A 27769-nucleotide genomic window follows, 5' to 3' on the forward strand; every position below is an offset into this window, starting at 1 on the left:
GACTCCATGGTAGTGGCATGGATGACAACTACCTGGTCTGAGCAAGTGACATCACAGGAGTGCTTCAGGCTGTAATGGCAACCTGACCCACATAAAGGAAGAGAGGGCTGGCCAGGGAAGGAGAGGTGCACAATGCCCGGCTCTGGAGCCAGGACATATAAGTAACAATTCTACACTTTCTGTTTGAGGATTCAGCATGTGTTATGGATGTGAGTTTAAGGAACCTTATGAGGGTTACCGGTCATCTCTAGCTAGGGATTGGCTGCAGCAGTCACACGTCCATGTCGAAACAGAGCAAGAAGATCAGTGATCAGTGGAGAATGGAGGAAGCGTTGGAATAGGAATCTGGGGGGAGCCTTCATCTATGTATTAGGTTATAGAGAGTGATAGTGCATATTTTAGGGGCAGTGCCCTTTAAGACGCAGCGGTTCAGTCTGTTGGGAGCACAATACGTTACAAATTCGGCTTTGCGGTGACATAAATAAAGTATTTCTGGCAAATGTTTGGTGAACACTCCCCAATCTGGCAGGTGTTCAGCTACTCGCTCTCACTTCTGTGTGGTTTACTGCTCTGCAAAATGGAAAAAAAACGATTGCTACAGTCTGTCTAATGCGATATTCCCAAAAAATCAAGGCGCTGATCACTGGGGGTCTGACCACTGGCACCTCCAGCGATCCCAAAATCGGGGCTCTGACACCCCCAGAACAGAGAGCTCAGCCTCCACTGACTGACTCAGAGCCCTGATCCTGGGGGTCCGCAGAGGTCAGACCCCCGGGTTATCAACTATGGAAAAGTAGATTATTTTGGAATAGCCTTTTAGTGTTTAGGGGTGCGCTCAGCAGCTCGGGAGCCCGTGCAGGAGCAGTACACAGCTTGGCTCTATGCCGGCACCACAGCGCTCCTCCAGGCTATAGCTGGTACTGCACCCTACATATCAAATCCCTTTTCAAAACAGAGACAGTGGCTCTGACCCAACTCTCTGCAGCTGTTGCAAAACTACAACTCCCATCGTGTTCTGACAGCCTGCAGGTCCGTTATTGTCTCGGGTTGGTAATCCCAGAGCTTTCATGATGCCTCTCCAGCATTTCTACATCACTTGATAAAGCTGCCATTCAGGAATCTAGGAAAGTAGTGTGACGAGCAGCGTGTGAGGGGGACACGGTAGTTTTGCTATAGCAGGAGACCCCCTCGTCCCTGTATTCCTGTACTCCCCCCTCCCCGGCGGTGACCTCCACATCTGCTCTGTGTGTAATATAAGCCGTGCAGGGGAGCAGAAATGTGACCAGAGCGCAGCTCCGGGGATCCATGGGCTGTACTTCTGCTCTCTTGTGCATCGCAGTAATGCAGAGAATTTATAGGGAATAGTAAAGGACGCAGTTACACAAGTACCGGGGGGCGCCACGGCTATCTCACGTGGTCTCAGGGCATTGCCTGACATATGTGACACGGTCCTGGGTTACAGTAATGCGGCTGGATTAATTGTAGACATGTGTAAAACCCCAGCAAGGATGTAACGTGACAAACTCAGCTCTGGTCTCCATTCACTAAACTCAGCTCTGCCCCATCCGCTAAACTCAGCTCTGCCCCATCCGCTAAACTCAGCTCTGCCCCATCCGCTAAACTCAGCTCTGCCCCATCCGCTAAACTCAGCTCTGCTTCATCCGCTAAACTCAGCTCTGCCCCATCCGCTAAACTCAGCTCTGCTTCATCCGCTAAACTCAGCTCTGCTTCATCCGCTAAACTCAGCTCTGCCCCATCCGCTAAACTCAGCTCTGCCCCATCCGCTAAACTCAGCTCTGCCCCATCCGCTAAACTCAGCTCTGCCCCATCCGCTAAACTCAGCTCTGCCCCATCCGCTAAACTCAGCTCTGCCCCATCCGCTAAACTCAGCTCTGCCTCATCCGCTAAACTCAGCTCTGCCTCATCCGCTAAACTCAGCTCTGCCCCATCCGCTAAACTCAGCTCTGCCCCATCCGCTAAACTCAGCTCTGCTTCATCCGCTAAACTCAGCTCTGCCCCATCCGCTAAACTCAGCTCTGCCCCATGCGCTAAACTCAGCTCTGCCCCATCCGCTAAACTCAGCTCTGCCCCATCCGCTAAACTCAGCTCTGCCCCATCCGCTAAACTCAGCTCTGCCTCATCCGCTAAACTCAGCTCTGCCTCATCCGCTAAACTCAGCTCTGCTTCATCCGCTAAACTCAGCTCTGCCCCATCCGCTAAACTCAGCTCTGCCCCATCCGCTAAACTCAGCTCTGCCCCATCCGCTAAACTCAGCTCTGCCCCATCCGCTAAACTCAGCTCTGCCCCATCCGCTAAACTAAGCTCTGCCCCATCCGCTAAACTCAGCTCTGCCCCATCCGCTAAACTCAGCTCCGCCCCATCCGCTAAACTCAGCTCCGCCTCATCCGCTAAACTCAGCTCCGCTTCATCCGCTAAACTCAGCTCTGCCCCATCTTCTACCCTCAGCTCTGCCCCATCTTCTACCCTCAGCTCTGCCCCATCTTCTACCCTCAGCTCTGCCCCATCTTCTACCCTCAGCTCTGCCCCATCTTCTACCCTCAGCTCTGCCCCATCTTCTACCCTCAGCTCTGCCCCATCTTCTACCCTCAGCTCTGCCCCATCTTCTACCCTCAGCTCTGCCCCATCTTCTACCCTCAGCTCTGCCCCATCTTCTACCCTCAGCTCTGCCCCATCTTCTACCCTCAGCTCTGCCCCATCTTCTACACTCAGCTCTGCCCCATCTTCTACCCTCAGCTCTGCCCCATCTTCTACCCTCAGCTCTGCCCCATCTTCTACCCTCAGCTCTGCCCCATCTTCTACCCTCAGCTCTGCCCCATCTTCTACCCTCAGCTCTGCCCCATCTTCTACCCTCAGCTCTGCCCCATCTTCTACCCTCAGCTCTGCCCCATCTTCTACCCTCAGCTCTGCCCCATCTTCTACCCTCAGCTCTGCCCCATCTTCTACCCTCAGCTCTGCCCCATCTTCTACACTCAGCTCTGCCCCATCTTCTACCCTCAGCTCTGCCCCATCTTCTACCCTCAGCTCTGCCCCATCTTCTACCCTCAGCTCTGCCCCATCTTCTACCCTCAGCTCTGCCCCATCTTCTACCCTCAGCTCTGCCCCATCTTCTACCCTCAGCTCTGCCCCATCTTCTACCCTCAGCTCTGCCCCATCTTCTACACTCAGCTCTGCCCCATCTTCTACACTCAGCTCTGCCCCATCTTCTACACTCAGCTCTGCCCCATCTTCTACACTCAGCTCTGCCCCATCTTCTACACTCAGCTCTGCCCCATCTTCTACACTCAGCTCTGCCCCATCTTCTACACTCGCTCTGCCCCATCTTCTACACTCGCTCTGCCCCATCTTCTACACTCGCTCTGCCCCATCTTCTACACTCAGCTCTGCCCCATCTTCTACACTCGCTCTGCCCCATCTTCTACACTCAGCTCTGCGGTATCAGACACCTCTGTGATGTGATATCTGGAGTATTAGTGAGAAAGCTGCTCTGGACGATATCAGTGCGGACAATGTTGTAGCTTTCTTCTTCTCCTCTAGGTGGCAGCACAGAGAATAAACCAGCCACGATGAGCATCATGTGCTGCACACAGACTTCCTATTAGGACATGCTGGGGGTAGTAGTGGGGGGACGGACAATATGTTCTTTCTCACAATATTGACTGTGCCTAATTAGAGGGGCCCCTAATAGGGTGCAGGGATTGGTCCTCAACAGAGAGGGGCCGACTGACCGTTATCCGGGGATCAGTGCACTTATGGCGAGTGGTCATGTGAATGGCCGTGCTGTAGTCTGCATCAGTCCCACATTTGCTGGAAGTGATTTTCATTTTTAAGGTTAACACCTGTATATTTGTGTCCCGAATGGGATTGTTTGGGTGCAGACCACTAGGGGATATAGGGCCGACCACTAGAGGACATGGGGCCGACCACTAAAGGATATGGGGCCGACCACTAGAGGATATAGGGCCGACCACTAGAGGATATAGGGCCGACCACTAGAGGACATGGGGCCGACCACCAGAGGATATAGGGCTGACCACTAGAGGATATGGGGCCGACCACTAGAGGATATGGGGCCGACCACTAGAGGATATAGGGCCGACCACTAGAGGATATAGGGCCGACCACTAGAGGATATAGGGCCGACCACTAGAGGATATAGGGCCGACCACTAGAGGATATAGGGCTGACCACTAGAGGATATAGGGCTGACCACTAGAGGATATGGGGCCGACCACTAGAGGATATGGGGCCGACCACTAGAGGATATAGGGCCGACCACTAGAGGATATAGGGCCGACCACTAGAGGATATGGGGCCGACCACTAGAGGATATGGGGCCGACCACTAGAGGATATGGGGCCGACCACTAGAGAATACGGGGCCGACCACTAGAGAATACGGGGCCGACCACTAGAGAATACGGGGCCAACCACTAGAGAATACGGGGCCAACCACTAGAGAATACGGGGCCAACCACTAGAGGATACGGGGCCAACCACTAGAGAATACGGGGCCGACCACTAGAGGATATGGGGCCGACCACTAGAGGATATAGGGCCGACCACTAGAGAATACGGGGCCAACCATTAGAGGATATGGGGCCGACCACTAGAGGATATAGGGCCGACCACTAGAGGATATAGGGCCGACCACTAGAGAATACGGGGCCAACCACTAGAGGATACGGGGCCAACCACTAGAGGATACGGGGCCAACCACTAGAGGATACGGGGCCAACTACTAGAGGATACGGGGCCAACCACTAGAGGATACGGGGCCAACCACTAGAGAATACGGGGCCAACCACTAGAGGATACGGGGCCAACTACTAGAGAATACGGGGCCAACCACTAGAGGATACGGGGCCAACCACTAGAGGATATGGTGTTGATAACTAGAGGATATGGGGCCGATCACTAGAGGATATAGTGCCGACCACTAGAGGATATGGGGCCGACCACTAGAGGATATGGGACCGACCACTAGAGGATATGGGGTAGACCACTAGAGAATACGGGGCCAACAACTAGAGGACATGGGGCCGACCACTAGAGGATATGGGGCCGACCACTAGAGGATATAGGGCCGACCACTAGAGGACATGGGGCCGACCACTAGAGGATATAGGGCCGACCACTAGAGGACATGGGGCCGACCACTAGAGGACATGGGGCCGACCACTAGAGGACATGGGGCCGACCACTAGAGGACATGGGGCCGACCACTAGAGGACATGGGGCCGACCACTAGAGGATATAGGGCGGACCACTAGAGGACATGGGGCCGACCACTAGAGGATATAGGGCCGACCACTAGAGGACATGGGGCCGACCACTAGAGGATATAGGGCCGACCACTAGAGGACATGGGGCCAACCACTAGAGGACATGGGGCCGACCACTAGAGGATATAGGGCCGACCACTAGAGGACATGGGGCCGACCACTAGAGGATATGGGGCCGACCACTAGAGGATATGGGGCCGACCACTAGAGGATATGGGGCCGACCACTAGAGGATATAGGGCCGACCACTAGAGGATATGGGGCCGACCACTAGAGGATATGAGGTTAACCGCTAGAGAATATGGAGTTGACCACTAGAGGGATAGGATTAGATACACGGCTCAGCAGACAGTATCACACAGGATAGGGTTAGATACACGGCTCAGCAGTCAGTATCACACAGGATAGGATTAGATACACAGCTCAGCAGTCAGTATCACACAGGATAGGATTAGATACACGGCTCAGCAGACAGTATCACACAGGATAGGATTAGATACACGGCTCAGCAGACAGTATCACACAGGATAGGATTAGATACACAGCTCAGCAGACAGTATCACACAGGATAGGATTAGATACACAGCTCAGCAGTCAGTATCACACAGGATAGGATTAGATACACATCTCAGCAGACAGTATCACACAGGATAGGATTAGATACACGGCTCAGCAGACAGTATCACACAGGATAGGATTAGATACACAGCTCAGCAGACAGAATCACACAGGATAGGATTAGATACACAGCTCAGCAGACAGTATCACACAGGATAGGATTAGATACACAGCTCAGCAGTCAGTATCACACAGGATAGGATTAGATACACGGCTCAGCAGACAGTATCACACAGGATAGGATTAGATACACGGCTCAGCAGACAGTATCACACAGGATAGGATTAGATACACGGCTCAGCAGACAGTATCACACAAGATAGGATTAGATACACAGCTCAGCAGACAGTATCACACAGGATAGGATTAGATACACAGCTCAGCAGACAGTATCACACAGGATAGGATTAGATACACGGCTCAGCAGACAGTATCACACAGGATAGGATTAGATACACGGCTCAGCAGACAGTATCACACAAGATAGGATTAGATACACAGCTCAGCAGACAGTATCACGCAGGATAGGATTAGATACACAGCTCAGCAGACAGTATCACACAGGATAGGATTAGATACACAGCTCAGCAGACAGTATCACACAAGATAGGATTAGATACACGGCTCAGCAGACAGTATCACACAGGATAGGATTAGATACACAGCTCAGCAGTCAGTATCACACAAGATAGGATTAGATACACGGCTCAGCAGACAGTATCACAGAGGATAGGATTAGATACACAGCTCAGCAGACAGTATCACACAAGATAGGATTAGATACACGGCTCAGCAGTCAGTATCACAGAGGATAGGATTAGATACACAGCTCAGCAGACAGTATCACACAAGATAGGATTAGATACACAGCTCAGCAGTCAGTATCACACAAGATAGGATTAGATACACGGCTCAGCAGACAGTATCACACAGGATAGGATTAGATACACAGCTCAGCAGTCAGTATCACACAAGATAGGATTAGATACACGGCTCAGCAGACAGTATCACAGAGGATAGGATTAGATACACAGCTCAGCAGACAGTATCACACAAGATAGGATTAGATACACGGCTCAGCAGTCAGTATCACAGAGGAGAGGATTAGATACACAGCTCAGCAGACAGTATCACACAAGATAGGATTAGACACACGGCTCAGCAGACAGTATCACACAGGATAGGATTAGATACACAGCTCAGCAGACAGTATCACACAGGATAGGATTAGATACACAGCTCAGCAGACAGTATCACACAGGATAGGATTAGATACACAGCTCAGCAGACAGTATCACACAGGATAGGATTAGATACACGGCTCAGCAGTCAGTATCACACAGGATAGGATTAGATACACAGCTCAGCAGACAGTATCACACAGGATAGGATTAGATACACGGCTCAGCAGTCAGTATCACACAGGATAGGATTAGATACACGGCTCAGCAGACAGTATCACACAAGATAGGATTAGATACACGGCTCAGCAGACAGTATCACACAGGATAGGATTAGATACACGGCTCAGCAGACAGTATCACACAGGATAGGATTAGATACACAGTTCAGCAGTCAGTATCACACAGGATAGGATTAGATACACAGCTCAGCAGTCAGTATCACACAATATAGGATTAGATACACGGCTCAGCAGTCAGTATCACACAAGATAGGATTAGATACACGGCTCAGCAGTCAGTATCACACAGGATAGGATTAGATACACGGCTCAGCAGACAGTATCACAGAGGATAGGATTAGATACACAGCTCAGCAGACAGTATCACACAGGATAGGATTAGATACACGGCTCAGCAGACAGTATCACACAGGATAGGATTAGATACACAGCTCAGCAGTCAGTATCACACAGGATAGGATTAGATACACAGCTCAGCAGTCAGTATCACACAGGATAGGATTAGATACACGGCTCAGCAGACAGTATCACACAGGATAGGATTAGATACACAGCTCAGCAGTCAGTATCACACAGGATAGGATTAGATACACAGCTCAGCAGTCAGTATCACACAGGATAGGATTAGATACACAGCTCAGCAGTCAGTATCACACAGGATAGGATTAGATACACAGCTCAGCAGTCAGTATCACACAGGATAGGATTAGATACACGGCTCAGCAGACAGTATCACACAGGAGAGGATTAGATACACGGCTCAGCAGACAGTATCACACAGGATAGGATTAGATACACGGCTCAGCAGACAGTATCACACAGGAGAGGATTAGATACACGGCTCAGCAGACAGTATCACACAGGATAGGATTAGATACACGGCTCAGCAGTCAGTATCACACAGGATAGGATTAGATACACGGCTCAGCAGACAGTATCACACAGGAGAGGATTAGATACACGGCTCAGCAGACAGTATCACACAGGATAGGATTAGATACACGGCTCAGCAGACAGTATCGCACATGATAGGATTAGATACACGGCTCAGCAGTCAGTATCACACATGGTAGGATTAGATACACAGCTCAGCAGTCAGTATCACACAGGATAGGATTAGATACACAGCTCAGCAGACAGTAACACACAGGATAGGATTAGATAAACTGCTCAGCAGTCAGTATCACACAGGATAGGATTAGATACACGGCTCAGCACACAGTATCACAGGATAGGATTAGATACACGGCTCAGCAGACAGTATCACACAGGATAGGATTAGATACACGGCTCAGCAGTCAGTATCACACAGGATAGGATTAGATACACAGCTCAGCAGACAGTATCACACAGGATAGGATTAGATACACGGCTCAGCAGACGGTATCACACAGGATAGGATTAGATACACGGCTCAGCAGACAGTATCACACAGGATAGGATTAGATAAACAGCTCAGCAGACAGTATCACACAGGATAGGATTAGATACACGGCTCAGCAGTCAGTATCACACAGGATAGGATTAGATACACAGCTCAGCAGTATCACACAGGATAGGATTAGATACACGGCTCAGCAGACAGTATCACACAGGATAGGATTAGATACACTGCTCAGCAGACAGCATCACACAGGATAGGATTAGATACACAGCTCAGCAGTATCACACAGGATAGGATTAGATACACAGCTCAGCAGACAGTATCACACAGGATAGGATTAGATACACGGCTCAGCAGACAGTATCACACAGGATAGGATTAGATACACAGCTCAGCAGTATCACACAGGATAGGATTAGATACACAGCTCAGCAGACAGTATCACACAGGATAGGATTAGATACACAGCTCAGCAGACAGTATCACACAGGATAGGATTAGATACACGGCTCAGCAGACAGTAACACACAGGATAGGATTAGATAAACTGCTCAGCAGTCAGTATCACACAGGATAGGATTAGATACACGGCTCAGCACACAGTATCACAGGATAGGATTAGATACACGGCTCAGCAGACAGTATCACACAGGATAGGATTAGATACACGGCTCAGCAGTCAGTATCACACAGGATAGGATTAGATACACAGCTCAGCAGACAGTATCACACAGGATAGGATTAGATACACGGCTCAGCAGACGGTATCACACAGGATAGGATTAGATACACGGCTCAGCAGACAGTATCACACAGGATAGGATTAGATAAACAGCTCAGCAGACAGTATCACACAGGATAGGATTAGATACACGGCTCAGCAGTCAGTATCACACAGGATATGATTAGATACACAGCTCAGCAGTATCACACAGGATAGGATTAGATACACGGCTCAGCAGACAGTATCACACAGGATAGGATTAGATACACTGCTCAGCAGACAGCATCACACAGGATAGGATTAGATACACAGCTCAGCAGTATCACACAGGATAGGATTAGATACACAGCTCAGCAGACAGTATCACACAGGATAGGATTAGATACACGGCTCAGCAGACAGTATCACACAGGATAGGATTAGATACACAGCTCAGCAGTATCACACAGGATAGGATTAGATACACAGCTCAGCAGACAGTATCACACAGGATAGGATTAGATACACAGCTCAGCAGTATCACACAGGATAGGATTAGATACACGGCTCAGCAGACAGTATCACACAGGATAGGATTAGATACACAGCTCAGCAGTATCACACAGGATAGGATTAGATACACAGCTCAGCAGACAGTATCACACAGGATAGGATTAGATACACAGCTCAGCAGTATCACACAGGATAGGATTAGATACACAGCTCAGCAGACAGTATCACACAGGATAGGATTAGATACACGGCTCAGCAGACAGTATCACACAGGATAGGATTAGATACACAGCTCAGCAGACAGTATCACACAGGAGAGGATTAGATACACGGCTCAGCAGTCAGTATCACACAGGATAGGATTAGATACACAGCTCAGCAGTATCACACAGGATAGCATTAGATACACAGCTCAGCAGACAGTATCACACAGGAGAGGATTAGATACACGGCTCAGCAGACAGTATCACACAGGATAGGATTAGATACACGGCTCAGCAGTCAGTATCACACAGGATAGGATTAGATACACGGCTCAGCAGACAGTATCACACAGGATAGGATTAGATACACGGCTCAGCAGACAGTATCACACAGGAGAGGATTAGATACACGGCTCAGCAGACAGTATCACACAGGATAGGATTAGATACACGGCTCAGCAGACAGTATCACACAGGATAGGATTAGATACACGGCTCAGCAGACAGTATCACACAGGAGAGGATTAGATACACGGCTCAGCAGACAGTATCACACAGGATAGGATTAGATACACGGCTCAGCAGTCAGTATCACACAGGATAGGATTAGATACACGGCTCAGCAGACAGTATCACACAGGATAGGATTAGATACACAGCTCAGCAGACAGTATCACACAGGATAGGATTAGATACACGGCTCAGCAGACAGTATCACACAGGATAGGATTAGATACACGGCTCAGCAGACAGTATCACACAGGAGAGGATTAGATACACGGCTCAGCAGACAGTATCACACAGGATAGGATTAGATACACGGCTCAGCAGTCAGTATCACACAGGATAGGATTAGATACACGGCTCAGCAGACAGTATCACACAGGAGAGGATTAGATACACGGCTCAGCAGACAGTATCACACAGGATAGGATTAGATACACGGCTCAGCAGACAGTATCGCACATGATAGGATTAGATACACGGCTCAGCAGTCAGTATCACACATGGTAGGATTAGATACACAGCTCAGCAGTCAGTATCACACAGGATAGGATTAGATACACAGCTCAGCAGACAGTATCACACAGGATAGGATTAGATACACGGCTCAGCAGTCAGTATCACACATGGTAGGATTAGATACACAGCTCAGCAGTCAGTATCACACAGGAAAGGATTAGATACACGGCTCAGCAGACAGTATCACACAGGATAGGATTAGATACACAGCTCAGCAGACAGTATCACACAGGATAGGATTAGATACACGGCTCAGCAGTCAGTATCACACATGATAGGATTAGATACACGGCTCAGCAGACAGTATCACACAGGATAGGATTAGATACACGGCTCAGCACACAGTATCACAGGATAGGATTAGATACACGGCTCAGCAGACAGTATCACACAGGATAGGATTAGATACACGGCTCAGCAGTCAGTATCACACAGGATAGGATTAGATACACAGCTCAGCAGACAGTATCACACAGGATAGGATTAGATACACGGCTCAGCAGTATCACACAGGATAGGATTAGATACACGGCTCAGCAGACAGTATCACACAGGATAGGATTAGATACACAGCTCAGCAGACAGTATCACACAGGATAGGATTAGATACACGGCTCAGCAGTCAGTATCACACAGGATAGGATTAGATACACAGCTCAGCAGTATCACACAGGATAGGATTAGATACACGGCTCAGCAGACAGTATCACACAGGATAGGATTAGATACACAGCTCAGCAGACAGTATCACACAGGATAGGATTAGATACACAGCTCAGCAGTATCACACAGGATAGGATTAGATACACAGCTCAGCAGACAGTATCACACAGGATAGGATTAGATACACGGCTCAGCAGACAGTATCACACAGGATAGGATTAGATACACAGCTCAGCAGTATCACACAGGATAGGATTAGATACACAGCTCAGCAGACAGTATCACACAGGATAGGATTAGATACACAGCTCAGCAGTATCACACAGGATAGGATTAGATACACGGCTCAGCAGACAGTATCACACAGGATAGGATTAGATACACAGCTCAGCAGTATCACACAGGATAGGATTAGATACACAGTTCAGCAGACAGTATCACACAGGATAGGATTAGATACACAGCTCAGCAGTATCACACAGGATAGGATTAGATACACAGCTCAGCAGACAGTATCACACAGGATAGGATTAGATACACGGCTCAGCAGACAGTATCACACAGGATAGGATTAGATACACAGCTCAGCAGACAGTATCACACAGGAGAGGATTAGATACACGGCTCAGCAGTCAGTATCACACAGGATAGGATTAGATACACAGCTCAGCAGTATCACACAGGATAGCATTAGATACACAGCTCAGCAGACAGTATCACACAGGATAGGATTAGATACACGGCTCAGCAGACAGTATCACACAGGATAGGATTAGATACACAGCTCAGCAGCCAGTATCACACAGGATAGGATTAGATACACAGCTCAGCAGACAGTATCACACAGGATAGGATTAGATACACGGCTCAGCAGACAGTATCACACAGGATAGGATTAGATACACAGCTCAGCAGACAGTATCACACAGGATAGGATTAGATACACGGCTCAGCAGACAGTATCACACAGGATAGGATTAGATACACAGCTCAGCAGACAGTATCACACAGGATAGGATTAGATACACAGCTCAGCAGTCAGTATCACACAGGATAGGATTAGATTCACAGCTCAGCAGTCAGTATCACACAGGATAGGATTAGATACACAGCTCAGCAGACAGTATCACACAGGATAGGATTAGATACACAGCTCAGCAGTCAGTATCACACAGGAAAGGATTAGATACACAGCTCAGCAGTCAGTATCAGACAGGATAGGATTAGATACTCGGCTCAGCAGTCAGTATCACACAGGATAGGATTAGATACACAGCTCAGCAGACTATCACACAGGATAGGATTAGATACACGGCTCAGCAGACAGTATCACACAGGATAGGATTAGATACACAGCTCAGCAGACAGTATCACACAGGATAGGATTAGATACACGGCTCAGCAGACAGTATCACACAGGATAGGATTAGATACACAGCTCAGCAGACAGTATCACACAGGATAGGATTAGATACACAGCTCAGCAGTCAGTATCACACAGGATAGGATTAGATACACAGCTCAGCAGACAGTATCACACAGGATAGGATTAGATACACAGCTCAGCAGACAGTATCACACAGGATAGGATTAGATACACTGCTCAGCAGTCAGTATCACACAGGATAGGATTAGATACACAGCTCAGCAGTCAGTATCACACAGGATAGGATTAGATACACAGCTCAGCAGTATCACACAGGATAGGATTAGATACACAGCTCAGCAGTATCACACAGGATAGGATTAGATACACAGCTCAGCAGACAGTATCACACAGGATAGGATTAGATACATGGCTCAGCAGACAGTATCACACAGGATAGGATTAGATACACAGCTCAGCAGTCAGTATCACACAGGATAGGATTAGATACACGGCTCAGCAGTCAGTATCACACAGGATAGGATTAGATACACAGCTCAGCAGACAGTATCACACAGGATAGGATTAGATACACAGCTCAGCAGTATCACACAGGATAGGATTAGATACACAGCTCAGCAGACAGTATCACACAGGATAGGATTAGATACACAGCTCAGCAGACAGTATCACACAGGATAGGATTAGATACACGGCTCAGCAGTCAGTATCACACAGGATAGGATTAGATACACAGCTCAGCAGTCAGTATCACACAGGATAGGATTAGATACACAGCTCAGCAGTATCACACAGGATAGGATTAGATACACGGCTCAGCAGACAGTATCACACAGGATAGGATTAGATACACGGCTCAGCAGACAGTATCACACAGGATAGGATTAGATACACGGCTCAGCAGACAGTATCACACAGGATAGGATTAGATACACGGCTCAGCAGACAGTATCACACAGGATAGGATTAGATACACGGCTCAGCAGACAGTATCACACAGGATAGGATTAGATACACGGCTCAGCAGACTGTTCCTACATTGGTGTCCTCTTATTCTGCCAGTTGCTATGATCCTGTCACTCTGAGCTCGGTTGCTAGGTTACCAACCTCCCCGGTACCCGTCACTAGGCCGGTTCTGTGTGTTGTTAGGGCCCACGCCTCGGTTGGCGGCTGATCCTGCCTGTTGCTAGGTAACGCTCCTCTCGCGCCTGCGCACTGTTGGGTTGGGCGACCTCTGTCGGAGCTCGCTTGCTCTCCCCTGCCGGGATCTCATCATGGAGTCGCAGTGCGATTACTCGATGATTTTCCCGGCATGCCCCGTGTTACCCGGGGACCTCCCGGGCCGGTACCGCTCCCTGCCCCGCCGCAACCACCTGTACCTGGGGGAGACGCTGCGCTTCCTGCTCGTCCTGCGGCTCCGGAGTGCCGGGGAGGCCGGACAGGAGAGGGCGGGGTCGGAGGCCTGCTGCCGCGGGGACGGCGCTCAGGAGAGCCCGGGGTCTGAGCGCTGCTCCTGGGCCCCGCTGGCCGCTGCTCTGTCCGCCCTGGCCAGTGTGTGTCCGGGGGAGGAGGAGCCGGAGGAGGAGAGCGGAGAGGACGGCGGAACCTACCGGGACTGCAGGGCCATCCTCAACCGGCAGCGGGCGGCCGGGAGCGGCGCGGGGGTGAGCACCGCCCGGAGGGGCCGACAGTCAGCAGCCTGACCCCTGACAGCCGGATCCCCAACAGCAGCCGACATCCCAACCCCCAACAGACCCTGACAGCCGGCAGCCTGACCCCATCACCCCACAGACCGACAGCCTGACCCCCTCACCCCACAGCCGGATCCCCAACAGCCCCTGGCAGCCTGACCCCATCACCCAACAGACCCTGACAGCCGGCAGCCCGACCCTTAACAGCACCCGACAGCCTGACCCTCAACAGCACTCAACGGCCCAACCCCTGACAGCCGACGGCCTGACCCCAACAGCTCCTGACAGCCGACGGCCCGACCCCCGACAGCGTCCGATACCCCAAAAACGCCCGACTTCTGACAGCCTGCCCGACCCTTTCCTGACCACATCACCTGTTGCCCTCCAGCCTACCTGCTTGTCTCCTGCCTCTGTCCGTCACCCTTGTTGTCCTACCCCATCACATCTCCCCTGATACAGTCATCTGTCACCCGCCGTCATCCAGCTCAGTCACCCTGCCCCTTCCCATGTCTCCCTGCTGAACCCGCTGATGTCTCTCTGATTGTCATCGTCACCAGTCATCCTGCCAGTCTCACCCATGTCACCCGCCCGTTCTGCATCGTCACCTGCTCTCCTTATTTCCCTCAGACGCCGGTCACTGACCCCGTGGTGTCCTGTGACGAAGTAATTTTCCCCCTCTCCGTGTCTCTAGATCGCCTGCCGCCCACCACAGTCAAAGCCAAGGTGAGTGACAGATGACAGCGGCCGCTCCTCCTGTGCTTGTTTTAAGTTCTCCTGCTGATTTGTCCCCCATGGGCGTCCGTCCTGGGGGGTCGGGCTGCGGGCGTCCGTCCTGGGCTGCGGGCTGCTGGCGTCCGTCCTGGGCTGCTGGCGTCCGTCCTGGGCTGCTGGCGTCCGTCCTGGGCTGCTGGCGTCCGTCCTGGGCTGCTGGCGTCCGTCCTGGGCTGCTGGCGTCCGTCCTGGGCGGCGGGCTGCTGGCGTCCGTCCTGGGCGGCGGGCAGCTGGCGTCCGTCCTGGGCGGCGGCGGCCTGTCAGAATGTAAATAATGAATGTTTGCACTCACTGACAGCAAGAAGAGATATCCCGTTACATGAGTAGATCTCCCTCTTTGCAGCCCCTCCAGGGCGCTCTCTCCACCTGCTGTCAGTGAATAGTGCTGCTGGATGTACAGACGCGCTCATGTCTCCTTTTCTTTGCTCTTCTTAGATCGTAGTCACGGTGTGGAGGAGGGACTCCGACCAGTCTCAGGTGAGGACCCTCGGATATCGCTCTCTGCTGCTGAATTCCACCCCAGGTCAAATCTTTAAGGAGGAGCAGGCGACATTCAAAGCTCAAGGTAAGTGCCCCATCTTCTCTACCTTTCTCCTTTTCCTCCTCCTCTTCTCCTGTCCTGTTCCACCTCCTCCTCCTCTGTAGTATTGTCAGCCCCCGCCTTCCTCCTCCTGTCCGGTTCCCTCGTAGTAGTATTGTCAGCCCCCGCCTTCCTCCTCCTGTCCGGTTCCTCCTCCTCCTCTGTAGTATTGTCAGCCCCCGCCTTCCTCCTCCTCCTCTGTAGTATTGTCAGCCCCCGCCTTCCTCCTCCTGTCCGGTTCCTCCTCCTCTGTAGTATTGTCAGCCCCCGCCTTCCTCCTCCTGTCCGGTTCCTCCTCCTCTGTAGTATTGTCAGCCCCCGCCTTCCTCCTCCTGTCCGGTTCCTCCTCCTCTGTAGTATTGTCAGCCCCCGCCTTCCTCCTCCTCCTCCTCTGTAGTATTGTCAGCCCCCGCCTTCCTCCTCCTTTCCGGTTCCTCCTCCTCTGTAGTATTGTCAGCCCCCGCCTTCCTCCTCCTGTCCGGTTCCTCCTCCTCCTCTGTAGTATTGTCAGCCCCCGCCTTCTTCCTCCTGTCCGGTTCCTCCTCCTCCTCTGTAGTATTGTCAGCCCCCGCCTTCCTCCTCCTGTCCGGTTCCTCCTCCTCCTCTGTAGTATTGTCAGCCCCCGCCTTCCTCCTCCTGTCCGGTTCCTCCTCCTCCTCTGTAGTATTGTCAGCCCCGGCCTTCCTCCTCCTGTCCGGTTCCTCCTCCTCCTCTGTAGTATTGTCAGCCCCCGCCTTCCTCCTCCTGTCCGGTTCCTCCTCCTCTGTAGTATTGTCAGCCCCCGCCTTCCTCCTCCTGTCCGGTTCCTCCTCCTCTAGTATTGTCAGCCCCCGCCTTCCTCCTCCTCCTCTGTAGTATTGTCAGCCCCCGCCTTCCTCCTCCTGTCCGGTTCCTCCTCCTCTGTAGTATTGTCAGCCCCCGCCTTCCTCCTCCTGTCCGGTTCCTCCTCCTCTGTAGTATTGTCAGCCCCCGCCTTCCTCCTCCTGTCCGGTTCCTCCTCCTCCTCCTCTGTAGTATTGTCAGCCCCCGCCTTCCTCCTCCTGTCCGGTTCCTCCTCCTCCTCTGTAGTATTGTCAGCCCCCGCCTTCCTCCTCCTGTCCGGTTCCTCCTCCTCCTCTGTAGTATTTTCAGCCCCCGCCTTCCTCCTCCTGTCCGGTTCCTCCTCCTCCTCCTCTGTAGTATTGTCAGCCCCCGCCTTCCTCCTCCTGTCCGGTTCCTCCTCCTCTGTAGTATTGTCAGCCCCCGCCTTCCTCCTCCTGTCCGGTTCCTCCTCCTCTGTAGTATTGTCAGCCCCCGCCTTCCTCCTCCTCCTCTGTAGTATTGTCAGCCCCCGCCTTCCTCCTCCTGTCCGGTTCCTCCTCCTCTGTAGTATTGTCAGCCCCCGCCTTCCTCCTCCTGTCCGGTTCCTCCTCCTCATCTGTAGTATTGTCAGCCCCCGCCTTCCTCCTCCTGTCCGGTTCCTCCTCCTCCTCTGCAGTATTGTCAGCCCCCGCCTTCCTCCTCCTGTCCGGTTCCTCCTCCTCCTCTGTAGTATTGTCAGCCCCCGCCTTCCTCCTCCTGTCCGGTTCCTCCTCCTCCTCTGTAGTATTGTCAGCCCCCGCCTTCCTCCTCCTGTCCGGTTCCTCCTCCTCCTCCTCTGTAGTATTGTCAGCCCCCGCCTTCCTCCTCCTGTCCGGTTCCTCCTCCTCCTCCTCTGTAGTATTGTCAGCCCCCGCCTTCCTCCTCCTGTCCGGTTCCTCCTCCTCCTCCTCTGTAGTATTGTCAGCCCCCGCCTTCCTCCTCCTGTCCGGTTCCTCCTCCTCCTCCTCTGTAGTATTGTCAGCCCCCGCCTTCCTCCTCCTGTCCGGTTCCTCCTCCTCCTCTGTAGTATTGTCAGCCCCCGCCTTCCTCCTCCTGTCCGGTTCCTCCTCCTCCTCTGTAGTATTGTCAGCCCCCGCCTTCCTCCTCCTGTCCGGTTCCTCCTCCTCCTCTGTAGTATTGTCAGCCCCCGCCTTCCTCCTCCTGTCCGGTTCCTCCTCCTCCTCTGTAGTATTGTCAGCCCCCGCCTTCCTCCTCCTGTCCGGTTCCTCCTCCTCCTCTGTAGTATTGTCAGCCCCCGCCTTCCTCCTCCTGTCCGGTTCCTCCTCCTCCTCTGTAGTATTGTCAGCCCCCGCCTTCCTCCTCCTGTCCGGTTCCTCCTCCTCCTCCTCTGTAGTATTGTCAGCCCCCGCCTTCCTCCTCCTGTCCGGTTCCTCCTCCTCCTCCTCTGTAGTATTGTCAGCCCCCGCCTTCCTCCTCCTGTCCGGTTCCTCCTCCTCCTCCTCTGTAGTATTGTCAGCCCCCGCCTTCCTCCTCCTGTCCGGTTCCTCCTCCTCCTCCTCTGTAGTATTGTCAGCCCCCGCCTTCCTCCTCCTGTCCGGTTCCTCCTCCTCCTCCTCTGTAGTATTGTCAGCCCCCGCCTTCCTCCTCCTGTCCGGTTCCTCCTCCTCCTCCTCTGTAGTATTGTCAGCCCCCGCCTTCCTCCTCCTGTCCGGTTCCTCCTCCTCCTCCTCTGTAGTATTGTCAGCCCCCGCCTTCCTCCTCCTGTCCGGTTCCTCCTCCTCCTCCTCTGTAGTATTGTCAGCCCCCGCCTTCCTCCTCCTGTCCGGTTCCTCCTCCTCCTCCTCTGTAGTATTGTCAGCCCCCGCCTTCCTCCTCCTGTCCGGTTCCTCCTCCTCCTCCTCTGTAGTATTGTCAGCCCCCGCCTTCCTCCTCCTGTCCGGTTCCTCCTCCTCCTCCTCTGTAGTATTGTCAGCCCCCGCCTTCCTCCTCCTGTCCGGTTCCTCCTCCTCCTCCTCTGTAGTATTGTCAGCCCCCGCCTTCCTCCTCCTGTCCGGTTCCTCCTCCTCCTCCTCTGTAGTATTGTCAGCCCCCGCCTTCCTCCTCCTGTCCGGTTCCTCCTCCTCCTCCTCTGTAGTATTGTCAGCCCCCGCCTTCCTCCTCCTGTCCGGTTCCTCCTCCTCCTCCTCTGTAGTATTGTCAGCCCCCGCCTTCCTCCTCCTGTCCGGTTCCTCCTCCTCCTCCTCTGTAGTATTGTCAGCCCCCGCCTTCCTCCTCCTGTCCGGTTCCTCCTCCTCCTCCTCTGTAGTATTGTCAGCCCCCGCCTTCCTCCTCCTGTCCGGTTCCTCCTCCTCCTCCTCTGTAGTATTGTCAGCCCCCGCCTTCCTCCTCCTGTCCGGTTCCTCCTCCTCCTCCTCTGTAGTATTGTCAGCCCCCGCCTTCCTCCTCCTGTCCGGTTCCTCCTCCTCCTCCTCTGTAGTATTGTCAGCCCCCGCCTTCCTCCTCCTGTCCGGTTCCTCCTCCTCCTCCTCCTCTGTAGTATTGTCAGCCCCCGCCTTCCTCCTCCTGTCCGGTTCCTCCTCCTCCTCCTCTGTAGTATTGTCAGCCCCCGCCTTCCTCCTCCTGTCCGGTTCCTCCTCCTCCTCCTCCTCTGTAGTATTGTCAGCCCCCGCCTTCCTCCTCCTGTCCGGTTCCTCCTCCTCCTCCTCTGTAGTATTGTCAGCCCCCGCCTTCCTCCTCCTGTCCGGTTCCTCCTCCTCCTCCTCTGTAGTATTGTCAGCCCCCGCCTTCCTCCTCCTGTCCGGTTCCTCCTCCTCCTCCTCTGTAGTATTGTCAGCCCCCGCCTTCCTCCTCCTGTCCGGTTCCTCCTCCTCCTCCTCTGTAGTATTGTCAGCCCCCGCCTTCCTCCTCCTGTCCGGTTCCTCCTCCTCCTCCTCTGTAGTATTGTCAGCCCCCGCCTTCCTCCTCCTGTCCGGTTCCTCCTCCTCCTCCTCTGTAGTATTGTCAGCCCCCGCCTTCCTCCTCCTGTCCGGTTCCTCCTCCTCCTCCTCTGTAGTATTGTCAGCCCCCGCCTTCCTCCTCCTGTCCGGTTCCTCCTCCTCCTCCTCTGTAGTATTGTCAGCCCCCGCCTTCCTCCTCCTGTCCGGTTCCTCCTCCTCCTCCTCTGTAGTATTGTCAGCCCCCGCCTTCCTCCTCCTGTCCGGTTCCTCCTCTGTAGTATTGTCAGCCCCCGCCTTCCTCCTCCTGTCCGGTTCCTCCTCTGTAGTATTGTCAGCCCCCGCCTTCCTCCTCCTGTCCGGTTCCTCCTCTGTAGTATTGTCAGCCCCCGCCTTCCTCCTCCTGTCCGGTTCCTCCTCTGTAGTATTGTCAGCCCCCGCCTTCCTCCTCCTGTCCGGTTCCTCCTCTGTAGTATTGTCAGCCCCCGCCTTCCTCCTCCTGTCCGGTTCCTCCTCTGTAGTATTGTCAGCCCCCGCCTTCCTCCTCCTGTCCGGTTCCTCCTCTGTAGTATTGTCAGCCCCCGCCTTCCTCCTCCTGTCCGGTTCCTCCTCTGTAGTATTGTCAGCCCCCGCCTTCCTCCTCCTGTCCGGTTCCTCCTCTGTAGTATTGTCAGCCCCCGCCTTCCTCCTCCTGTCCGGTTCCTCCTCCTCCTCCTCTGTAGTATTGTCAGCCCCCGCCTTCCTCCTCCTGTCCGGTTCCTCCTCTGTAGTATTGTCAGCCCCCGCCTTCCTCCTCCTGTCCGGTTCCTCCTCCTCCTCCTCTGTAGTATTGTCAGCCCCCGCCTTCCTCCTCCTGTCCGGTTCCTCCTCCTCCTCCTCTGTAGTATTGTCAGCCCCCGCCTTCCTCCTCCTGTCCGGTTCCTCCTCCTCCTCCTCTGTAGTATTGTCAGCCCCCGCCTTCCTCCTCCTGTCCGGTTCCTCCTCCTCCTCCTCTGTAGTATTGTCAGCCCCCGCCTTCCTCCTCCTGTCCGGTTCCTCCTCCTCCTCCTCTGTAGTATTGTCAGCCCCCGCCTTCCTCCTCCTGTCCGGTTCCTCCTCCTCCTCCTCTGTAGTATTGTCAGCCCCCGCCTTCCTCCTCCTGTCCGGTTCCTCCTCCTCCTCCTCTGTAGTATTGTCAGCCCCCGCCTTCCTCCTCCTGTCCGGTTCCTCCTCCTCCTCCTCCTCTGTAGTATTGTCAGCCCCCGCCTTCCTCCTCCTGTCCGGTTCCTCCTCCTCCTCCTCCTCTGTAGTATTGTCAGCCCCCGCCTTCCTCCTCCTGTCCGGTTCCTCCTCCTCCTCCTCCTCTGTAGTATTGTCAGCCCCCGCCTTCCTCCTCCTGTCCGGTTCCTCCTCCTCCTCCTCCTCTGTAGTATTGTCAGCCCCCGCCTTCCTCCTCCTGTCCGGTTCCTCCTCCTCCTCCTCCTCTGTAGTATTGTCAGCCCCCGCCTTCCTCCTCCTGTCCGGTTCCTCCTCCTCCTCCTCCTCTGTAGTATTGTCAGCCCCCGCCTTCCTCCTCCTGTCCGGTTCCTCCTCCTCCTCCTCCTCTGTAGTATTGTCAGCCCCCGCCTTCCTCCTCCTGTCCGGTTCCTCCTCCTCCTCCTCCTCTGTAGTATTGTCAGCCCCCGCCTTCCTCCTCCTGTCCGGTTCCTCCTCCTCCTCCTCCTCTGTAGTATTGTCAGCCCCCGCCTTCCTCCTCCTGTCCGGTTCCTCCTCCTCCTCCTCTGTAGTATTGTCAGCCCCCGCCTTCCTCCTCCTGTCCGGTTCCTCCTCCTCCTCCTCTGTAGTATTGTCAGCCCCCGCCTTCCTCCTCCTGTCCGGTTCCTCCTCCTCCTCCTCTGTAGTATTGTCAGCCCCCGCCTTCCTCCTCCTGTCCGGTTCCTCCTCCTCCTCCTCCTCTGTAGTATTGTCAGCCCCCGCCTTCCTCCTCCTGTCCGGTTCCTCCTCCTCCTCCTCCTCTGTAGTATTGTCAGCCCCCGCCTTCCTCCTCCTGTCCGGTTCCTCCTCCTCCTCCTCCTCTGTAGTATTGTCAGCCCCCGCCTTCCTCCTCCTGTCCGGTTCCTCCTCCTCCTCCTCCTCTGTAGTATTGTCAGCCCCCGCCTTCCTCCTCCTGTCCGGTTCCTCCTCCTCCTCCTCTGTAGTATTGTCAGCCCCCGCCTTCCTCCTCCTGTCCGGTTCCTCCTCCTCCTCCTCTGTAGTATTGTCAGCCCCCGCCTTCCTCCTCCTGTCCGGTTCCTCCTCCTCCTCCTCTGTAGTATTGTCAGCCCCCGCCTTCCTCCTCCTGTCCGGTTCCTCCTCCTCCTCCTCTGTAGTATTGTCAGCCCCCGCCTTCCTCCTCCTGTCCGGTTCCTCCTCCTCCTCCTCTGTAGTATTGTCAGCCCCCGCCTTCCTCCTCCTGTCCGGTTCCTCCTCCTCCTCCTCTGTAGTATTGTCAGCCCCCGCCTTCCTCCTCCTGTCCGGTTCCTCCTCCTCCTCCTCTGTAGTATTGTCAGCCCCCGCCTTCCTCCTCCTGTCCGGTTCCTCCTCCTCCTCCTCTGTAGTATTGTCAGCCCCCGCCTTCCTCCTCCTGTCCGGTTCCTCCTCCTCCTCCTCTGTAGTATTGTCAGCCCCCGCCTTCCTCCTCCTGTCCGGTTCCTCCTCCTCCTCTGTAGTATTGTCAGCCCCCCTTCCTCCGCACTGACCGCTCTTCTCTCTCACAGTGAGTACCCTCCTCACCGTGCTCCCACCTCCCACCCTCAGGTGCCGTCAGATCAATGTGTCTGGGAAACACCTCACCGCTCTGAAAGGTGAGTGGACGAGGATACGGGGGGCTGCGGAGGTGAGTGCCTGGCCGTACACCCGCCTCACCCGTCTCTCTCCCTCCAGTGCTGAACATCTCCTCTCAGGACGAGCTCTGTATTCGGGACGTGCGGATCCTCCCCAACTTCAATGCCAGTTACCTGCCCGTGATGCCGGACGGCTCCGTGCTGCTGGTGGACAATGTGTGGTAAGAGGCCGAGGCGCAGTGTCCCCCTCACCCCCCAGCCCAGAGGCACAACCCCCCCTCTCACAGGTGCAGCCCCCGCCTATAATGTGCCCTCTTCTCTCGGCCAGTCACCAGTCCGGAGACGTCAGCATGGCCTCCTTCCTGCGCCTGCACAGCTGCTCCTCACAGTTACCCAGCATGCTATGCTCCCTGGAGGAGCACAACTTCCTATTCCAGCTGCAGACAGGAGAGCGCCCCCCGGAGGATGCTAAGGAGGTGAGCGCCCCTCCCATGTTGCGTCCTTCCATGCCTCGCCGTCTCCTCGGTGCCCCCCGGCCTCACCCTCTTCTCTGCTCCACAGGGTCTGGAGGTTCCTCTAGTTGCCATCATTCACTGGTCCACCCCCAAGCTGCCGTTCACCTCCGGCATCTACACCCACTACAGGTGAGTCCGTGCCACCCCCTCCTGTGGATGGCGCTGTACTCCGTCCTCACTGCCGCCTCCTCCTGTGGATGGCGCTGTTCTCCGTCCTCACTGCCGCCGCCTCCTGTGGATGGCGCTGTGCTCCGTCCTCACTGCCGCCGCCTCCTGTGGATGGCGCTGTGCTCCGTCCTCACTGCCGCCGCCTCCTGTGGATGGCGCTGTTCTCCGTCCTCACTGCCGCCGCCTCCTGTGGATGGCGCTGTTCTCCGTCCTCACTGCCGCCGCCTCCTGTGGATGGCGCTGTGCTCCGTCCTCACTGCCGCCGCCTCCTGTGGATGGCGCTGTGCTCCGTCCTCACTGCCGCCGCCTCCTGTGGATGGCGCTGTTCTCCGTCCTCACTGCCGCCGCCTCCTGTGGATGGCGCTGTTCTCCGTCCTCACTGCCGCCGCCTCCTGTGGATGGCGCTGTTCTCCGTCCTCACTGCCGCCGCCTCCTGTGGATGGCGCTGTTCTCCGTCCTCACTGCCGCCGCCTCCTGTGGATGGCGCTGTTCTCCGTCCTCACTGCCGCCGCCTCCTGTGGATGGCGCTGTTCTCCGTCCTCACTGCCGCCGCTTCCTGTGGATGGCGCTGTTCTCCGTCCTCACTGCCGCCGCTTCCTGTGGATGGCGCTGTTCTCCGTCCTGACTGCCCCATCCCTTGCAGACTCCCCAGTATTCGCCTGGAGAGGCCGCGGTTTGTGATGTCGGCGCGCTGTGACTCCCCCGTACAGACGCACACCCCTTTTCGGGTCACATACACACTGCTGAATGACCTACAGGATTTTCTGGCCGTCCGACTGGTCTGGACCCCGGATACCAACATGGCAGCGATGGGTGAGTTATAGAGGGTCCGGTGTGCGGGGGTCCTGAGGGGGGGCAGTGTGATGTAACGCCACCGGATTTCCCCGCACAGGTCGCTGTCTGTCAGAGGAGGAGCGACGGGTCACACAGGCCGCGCAGGACGCCGTCGTCTGTTACACCCCCATAAATAGCCTGGGGTTCTGCCGGAAAGGAAGCTCCGTCACCATCGGGGTCACCTTCATGGCACTGAAGGCCGGGCTGTTTGAGGTGAGGACCAACGCATATGCTGACGCTGGGGGTGTGTGCCTGGTACTGACGCTGGGGGTGTGTGCCTGGTACTGACGCTGGGGGTGTGTGCCTGGTACTGACGCTGGAGGGGTGTGCCGGGTACTGACGCTGGGGGGGTGTGCCGGGTACTGACGCTGGGGGGGTGTGCCGGGTACTGACGCTGGGGGGGTGTGCCGGGTACTGACGCTGGGGGGGTGTGCCGGGTACTGACGCTGGGGGGGTGTGCCGGGTACTGACGCTGGGGGTGTGTGGTGGGTACTGACGCTGGGGGTGTGTGGTGGGTACTGACGCTGGGGATGTGTGGTGGGTACTGACGCTGGGGATGTGTGTGCGGGGCGTACTGACGCTGGGGGTGTGTGTGTGCGGGGCGTACTGACGCTGGGGGTGTGTGTGTGCGGGGCGTACTGACGCTGGGGGTGTGTGTGTGCGGGGCGTACTGACGCTGGGGGTGTGTGTGTGCGGGGCGTACTGACGCTGGGGGTGTGTGTGTGCGGGGCGTACTGACGCTGGGGGTGTGTGTGTGCGGGGCGTACTGACGCTGGGGGTGTGTGTGTGCGGGGCGTACTGACGCTGGGGGTGTGTGTGTGCGGGGCGTACTGACGCTGGGGGTGTGTGTGTGCGGGGCGTACTGACGCTGGGGGTGTGTGTGTGCGGGGCGTACTGACGCTGGGGGTGTGTGTGTGTGCGGGGCGTACTGACGCTGGGGGTGTGTGTGTGCGGGGCGTACTGACGCTGGGGGTGTGTGTGTGCGGGGCGTACTGACGCTGGGGGTGTGTGTGTGCGGGGCGTACTGACGCTGGGGGTGTGTGTGTGCGGGGCGTACTGACGCTGGGGGTGTGTGTGTGCGGGGCGTACTGACGCTGGGGGTGTGTGTGTGCGGGGCGTACTGACGCTGGGGGTGTGTGTGTGCGGGGCGTACTGACGCTGGGGGTGTGTGTGTGCGGGGCGTACTGACGCTGGGGGTGTGTGTGTGCGGGGCGTACTGACGCTGGGGGTGTGTGTGTGCGGGGCGTACTGACGCTGGGGGCTACTGACACTGGTGGTACAGGGTACTGATGCAGGGGAGTACATGGAACTGATGCTGGGGGCACAGGACAGTTGCACTCTGGCGCTCTCTGCTGTCACTCATCACTTCCTGCTCTCAGCTCTCCCAGCACATGAAGCTGAAGCTGCAGTTCACGGCCAGCGTGGCTCAGGCCCCTCCAGACGCTCGTCCCGTGTCACGGAGAAGTAGTCCCAGCAGCCCGGCCCTGAGGGACCTGGAGAGGCAGCAGCAAGGGGGCGCTCTGGGGCGGTCCCAGTCCTTTTCGCACCAGCAGCCTCCTCGTGGGCAGCTCATCAGGTAAGGAGACTATACGTGTATATAGTGTGACCCTCATCATCTTATTAACCCCTTCCTGCCTGTGTATTTACAGTAAGTACGGAAAGTATTCAGACCCCTTTACATTTTTCACTCTTTGTTTCATTGCAGCCATTTGGTAAATTCTAAAAAGTTCATTATTTTTCTCATTAAAGTGCACTCTGCCCCCATCTTCACTGAAAAAAAACAGAAATGTAGAAATTTTTGCAAATTTATTAAAAAAGAAAAACTGAAATATCACACGGGCATAAGTATTCAGCCCCTTTGCTCAGTATTGAGTAGAAGCCCCCTTTTGGGCTAGTACAGCCACGAGTCTTCTTGGAAATGATGCAACAAGTTTTTCACACCTGGATTTGGGGATCCTCTGCCATTCTTCCTTGCAGATCCTCTCCAGTTCCGTCAGGTTGGATGGTGAACGTTGGTGGACAGCCATTTTCAGGTCTCTCCAGAGATGCTCAATTGAGTTTAGGTCAGGGCTCTGGCTGGGCCAGTCAAGAATGGTCACAGAGTTGTTCTGAAGCCACTCCTTTGTTATTTTAGCTGTGTGCTTAGGGTGATTGTCTTGTTGGAAGGTGAACCTTCGGCCAAGTCTGAGGTCCAGAGCACTCTGGAAGAGGTTTTCATCCAGGATATCTCTGTACTTGGCCTCATTCATGTTTCCTTCAATTGCAACCAGTCGTCCTGTCTCTGCAGCTGAAAAACACCCCCATAGCATGATGCTGCCACCACCATGTTTCACTGTTGGGATTGTATTGGGCAGGTGATGAGCAGTGCCTGGTTTTCTCCACACATACTGCTTAGAATTATCACCAAAAAGTTCTATCTTTGTCTCATCGGACCAGAGAATCTTATTTCTCATAGTCTGGGAGTCCTTCATGTGTTTATGAGCAAACTCTATGGGGGCTTTCATGTGTCTTGCACTGAGGAGAGGCTTCTATCGGGCCACTCTACCATAAAGGCCCGACTGGTGGAGGGCTGCAGTGATAGTTGACTTCGTGGAACTTTCTCCCATCTCCCTACTGCATCTCTGGAGCTCAGCCACAGTGATGTTGGGGTTCTTCTTTACCTCTCTCACCAAGGCTCTTCTCCCACAATTGCTCAGTTTGGCTGGACAGCCAGGTCTAGGAAGACTTCTGGTGGTCCCAAACATCTACCATTTAAGGATTATGGAGGCCACTGTGCTCTTAGGAACCTTGAGTAATGCAGAAATTCTTTTGTAACCTTGGCCAGATCTGTGCCTTGCCACAATCCTGTCTCTGAGCTCCTTGGGCAGTTCCTTTGAGCTCATGATTCTCATTTGGTCTGACATGCACTGTGAGCGGTGAGGTCTTATATAGACAGGTGTGTGCCTTTCCAAATCAAGTCCTATCAGTTTAATTAACACAGCTGGACTCCAATGAAGGAGTAGAACCATCTCAAGGAGGATCACAAGGAAATGGACAGCATGTGACTTATATATGAGTGTCTGAGCAAAGGGTCTGAATACTTATGACCATGTGATATTTCAGTTTTTCTTTTTTAATAAATTTACAAAGAGTGAAAAATGTAAAGGGGTCTGAATACTTTCCGTACCCACTGTATGTCCTGTTAGGGGTGAGGGTGTGTGGAGTCTGCATAGGAGCCGTGTTACACAGCCGGGAGAGATATCTAGAGACATGTATGTAAGCGGGGAGAAACCGGAGGAAACGTTCCCTATAAAATCTCTATGGGAACAGAGGAGAATTAGACTAAATCCCAGAGAGGAAACTGCAGGAAAGTGAAATAAAAATATATTAAAAAAATTCAAACTTAATGGGATAAAATATATACACTGCTCAAAAAAATAAAGGGAACACTCAAATACCCCATCCTAGATCTGAATG

The 27769-nt window shown here is 54.2% G+C and overlaps 1 protein-coding gene across 2 annotated transcripts in view; it reads left to right on the forward strand.

Annotated features, from left to right (window-relative positions):
- Window positions 1-27769, forward strand: part of TRAPPC14 (trafficking protein particle complex subunit 14) — a 101880-nt gene that overhangs the window by 60594 nt on the left and 13517 nt on the right. The window contains exons 1-10 of one of the 2 annotated variants that reach the window (XM_073654436.1): window positions 14425-14883; window positions 15538-15633; window positions 16117-16246; window positions 22731-22817; window positions 22897-23017; window positions 23125-23272; window positions 23358-23440; window positions 24123-24292; window positions 24372-24526; window positions 25693-25889. In XM_073654436.1, the coding sequence (XP_073510537.1) occupies window positions 14494-14883; window positions 15538-15633; window positions 16117-16246; window positions 22731-22817; window positions 22897-23017; window positions 23125-23272; window positions 23358-23440; window positions 24123-24292; window positions 24372-24526; window positions 25693-25889 (1577 nt within the window). In that variant the 5' untranslated portion in view covers window positions 14425-14493. Of the gene's footprint in view, window positions 1-14424; window positions 14884-15537; window positions 15634-16116; window positions 16247-22730; window positions 22818-22896; window positions 23018-23124; window positions 23273-23357; window positions 23441-24122; window positions 24293-24371; window positions 24527-25692; window positions 25890-27769 lie in introns of those variants that run through there. The other variant, XM_073654437.1, reaches the window with a different exon arrangement.

Source organism: Phyllobates terribilis, unplaced genomic scaffold (assembly GCF_046119375.1).
Source record: "Phyllobates terribilis strain yellow unplaced genomic scaffold, ASM4611937v1 Scaffold_11__3_contigs__length_659146591, whole genome shotgun sequence".
Classification (NCBI taxonomy): Eukaryota; Metazoa; Chordata; class Amphibia; order Anura; family Dendrobatidae; genus Phyllobates; species Phyllobates terribilis.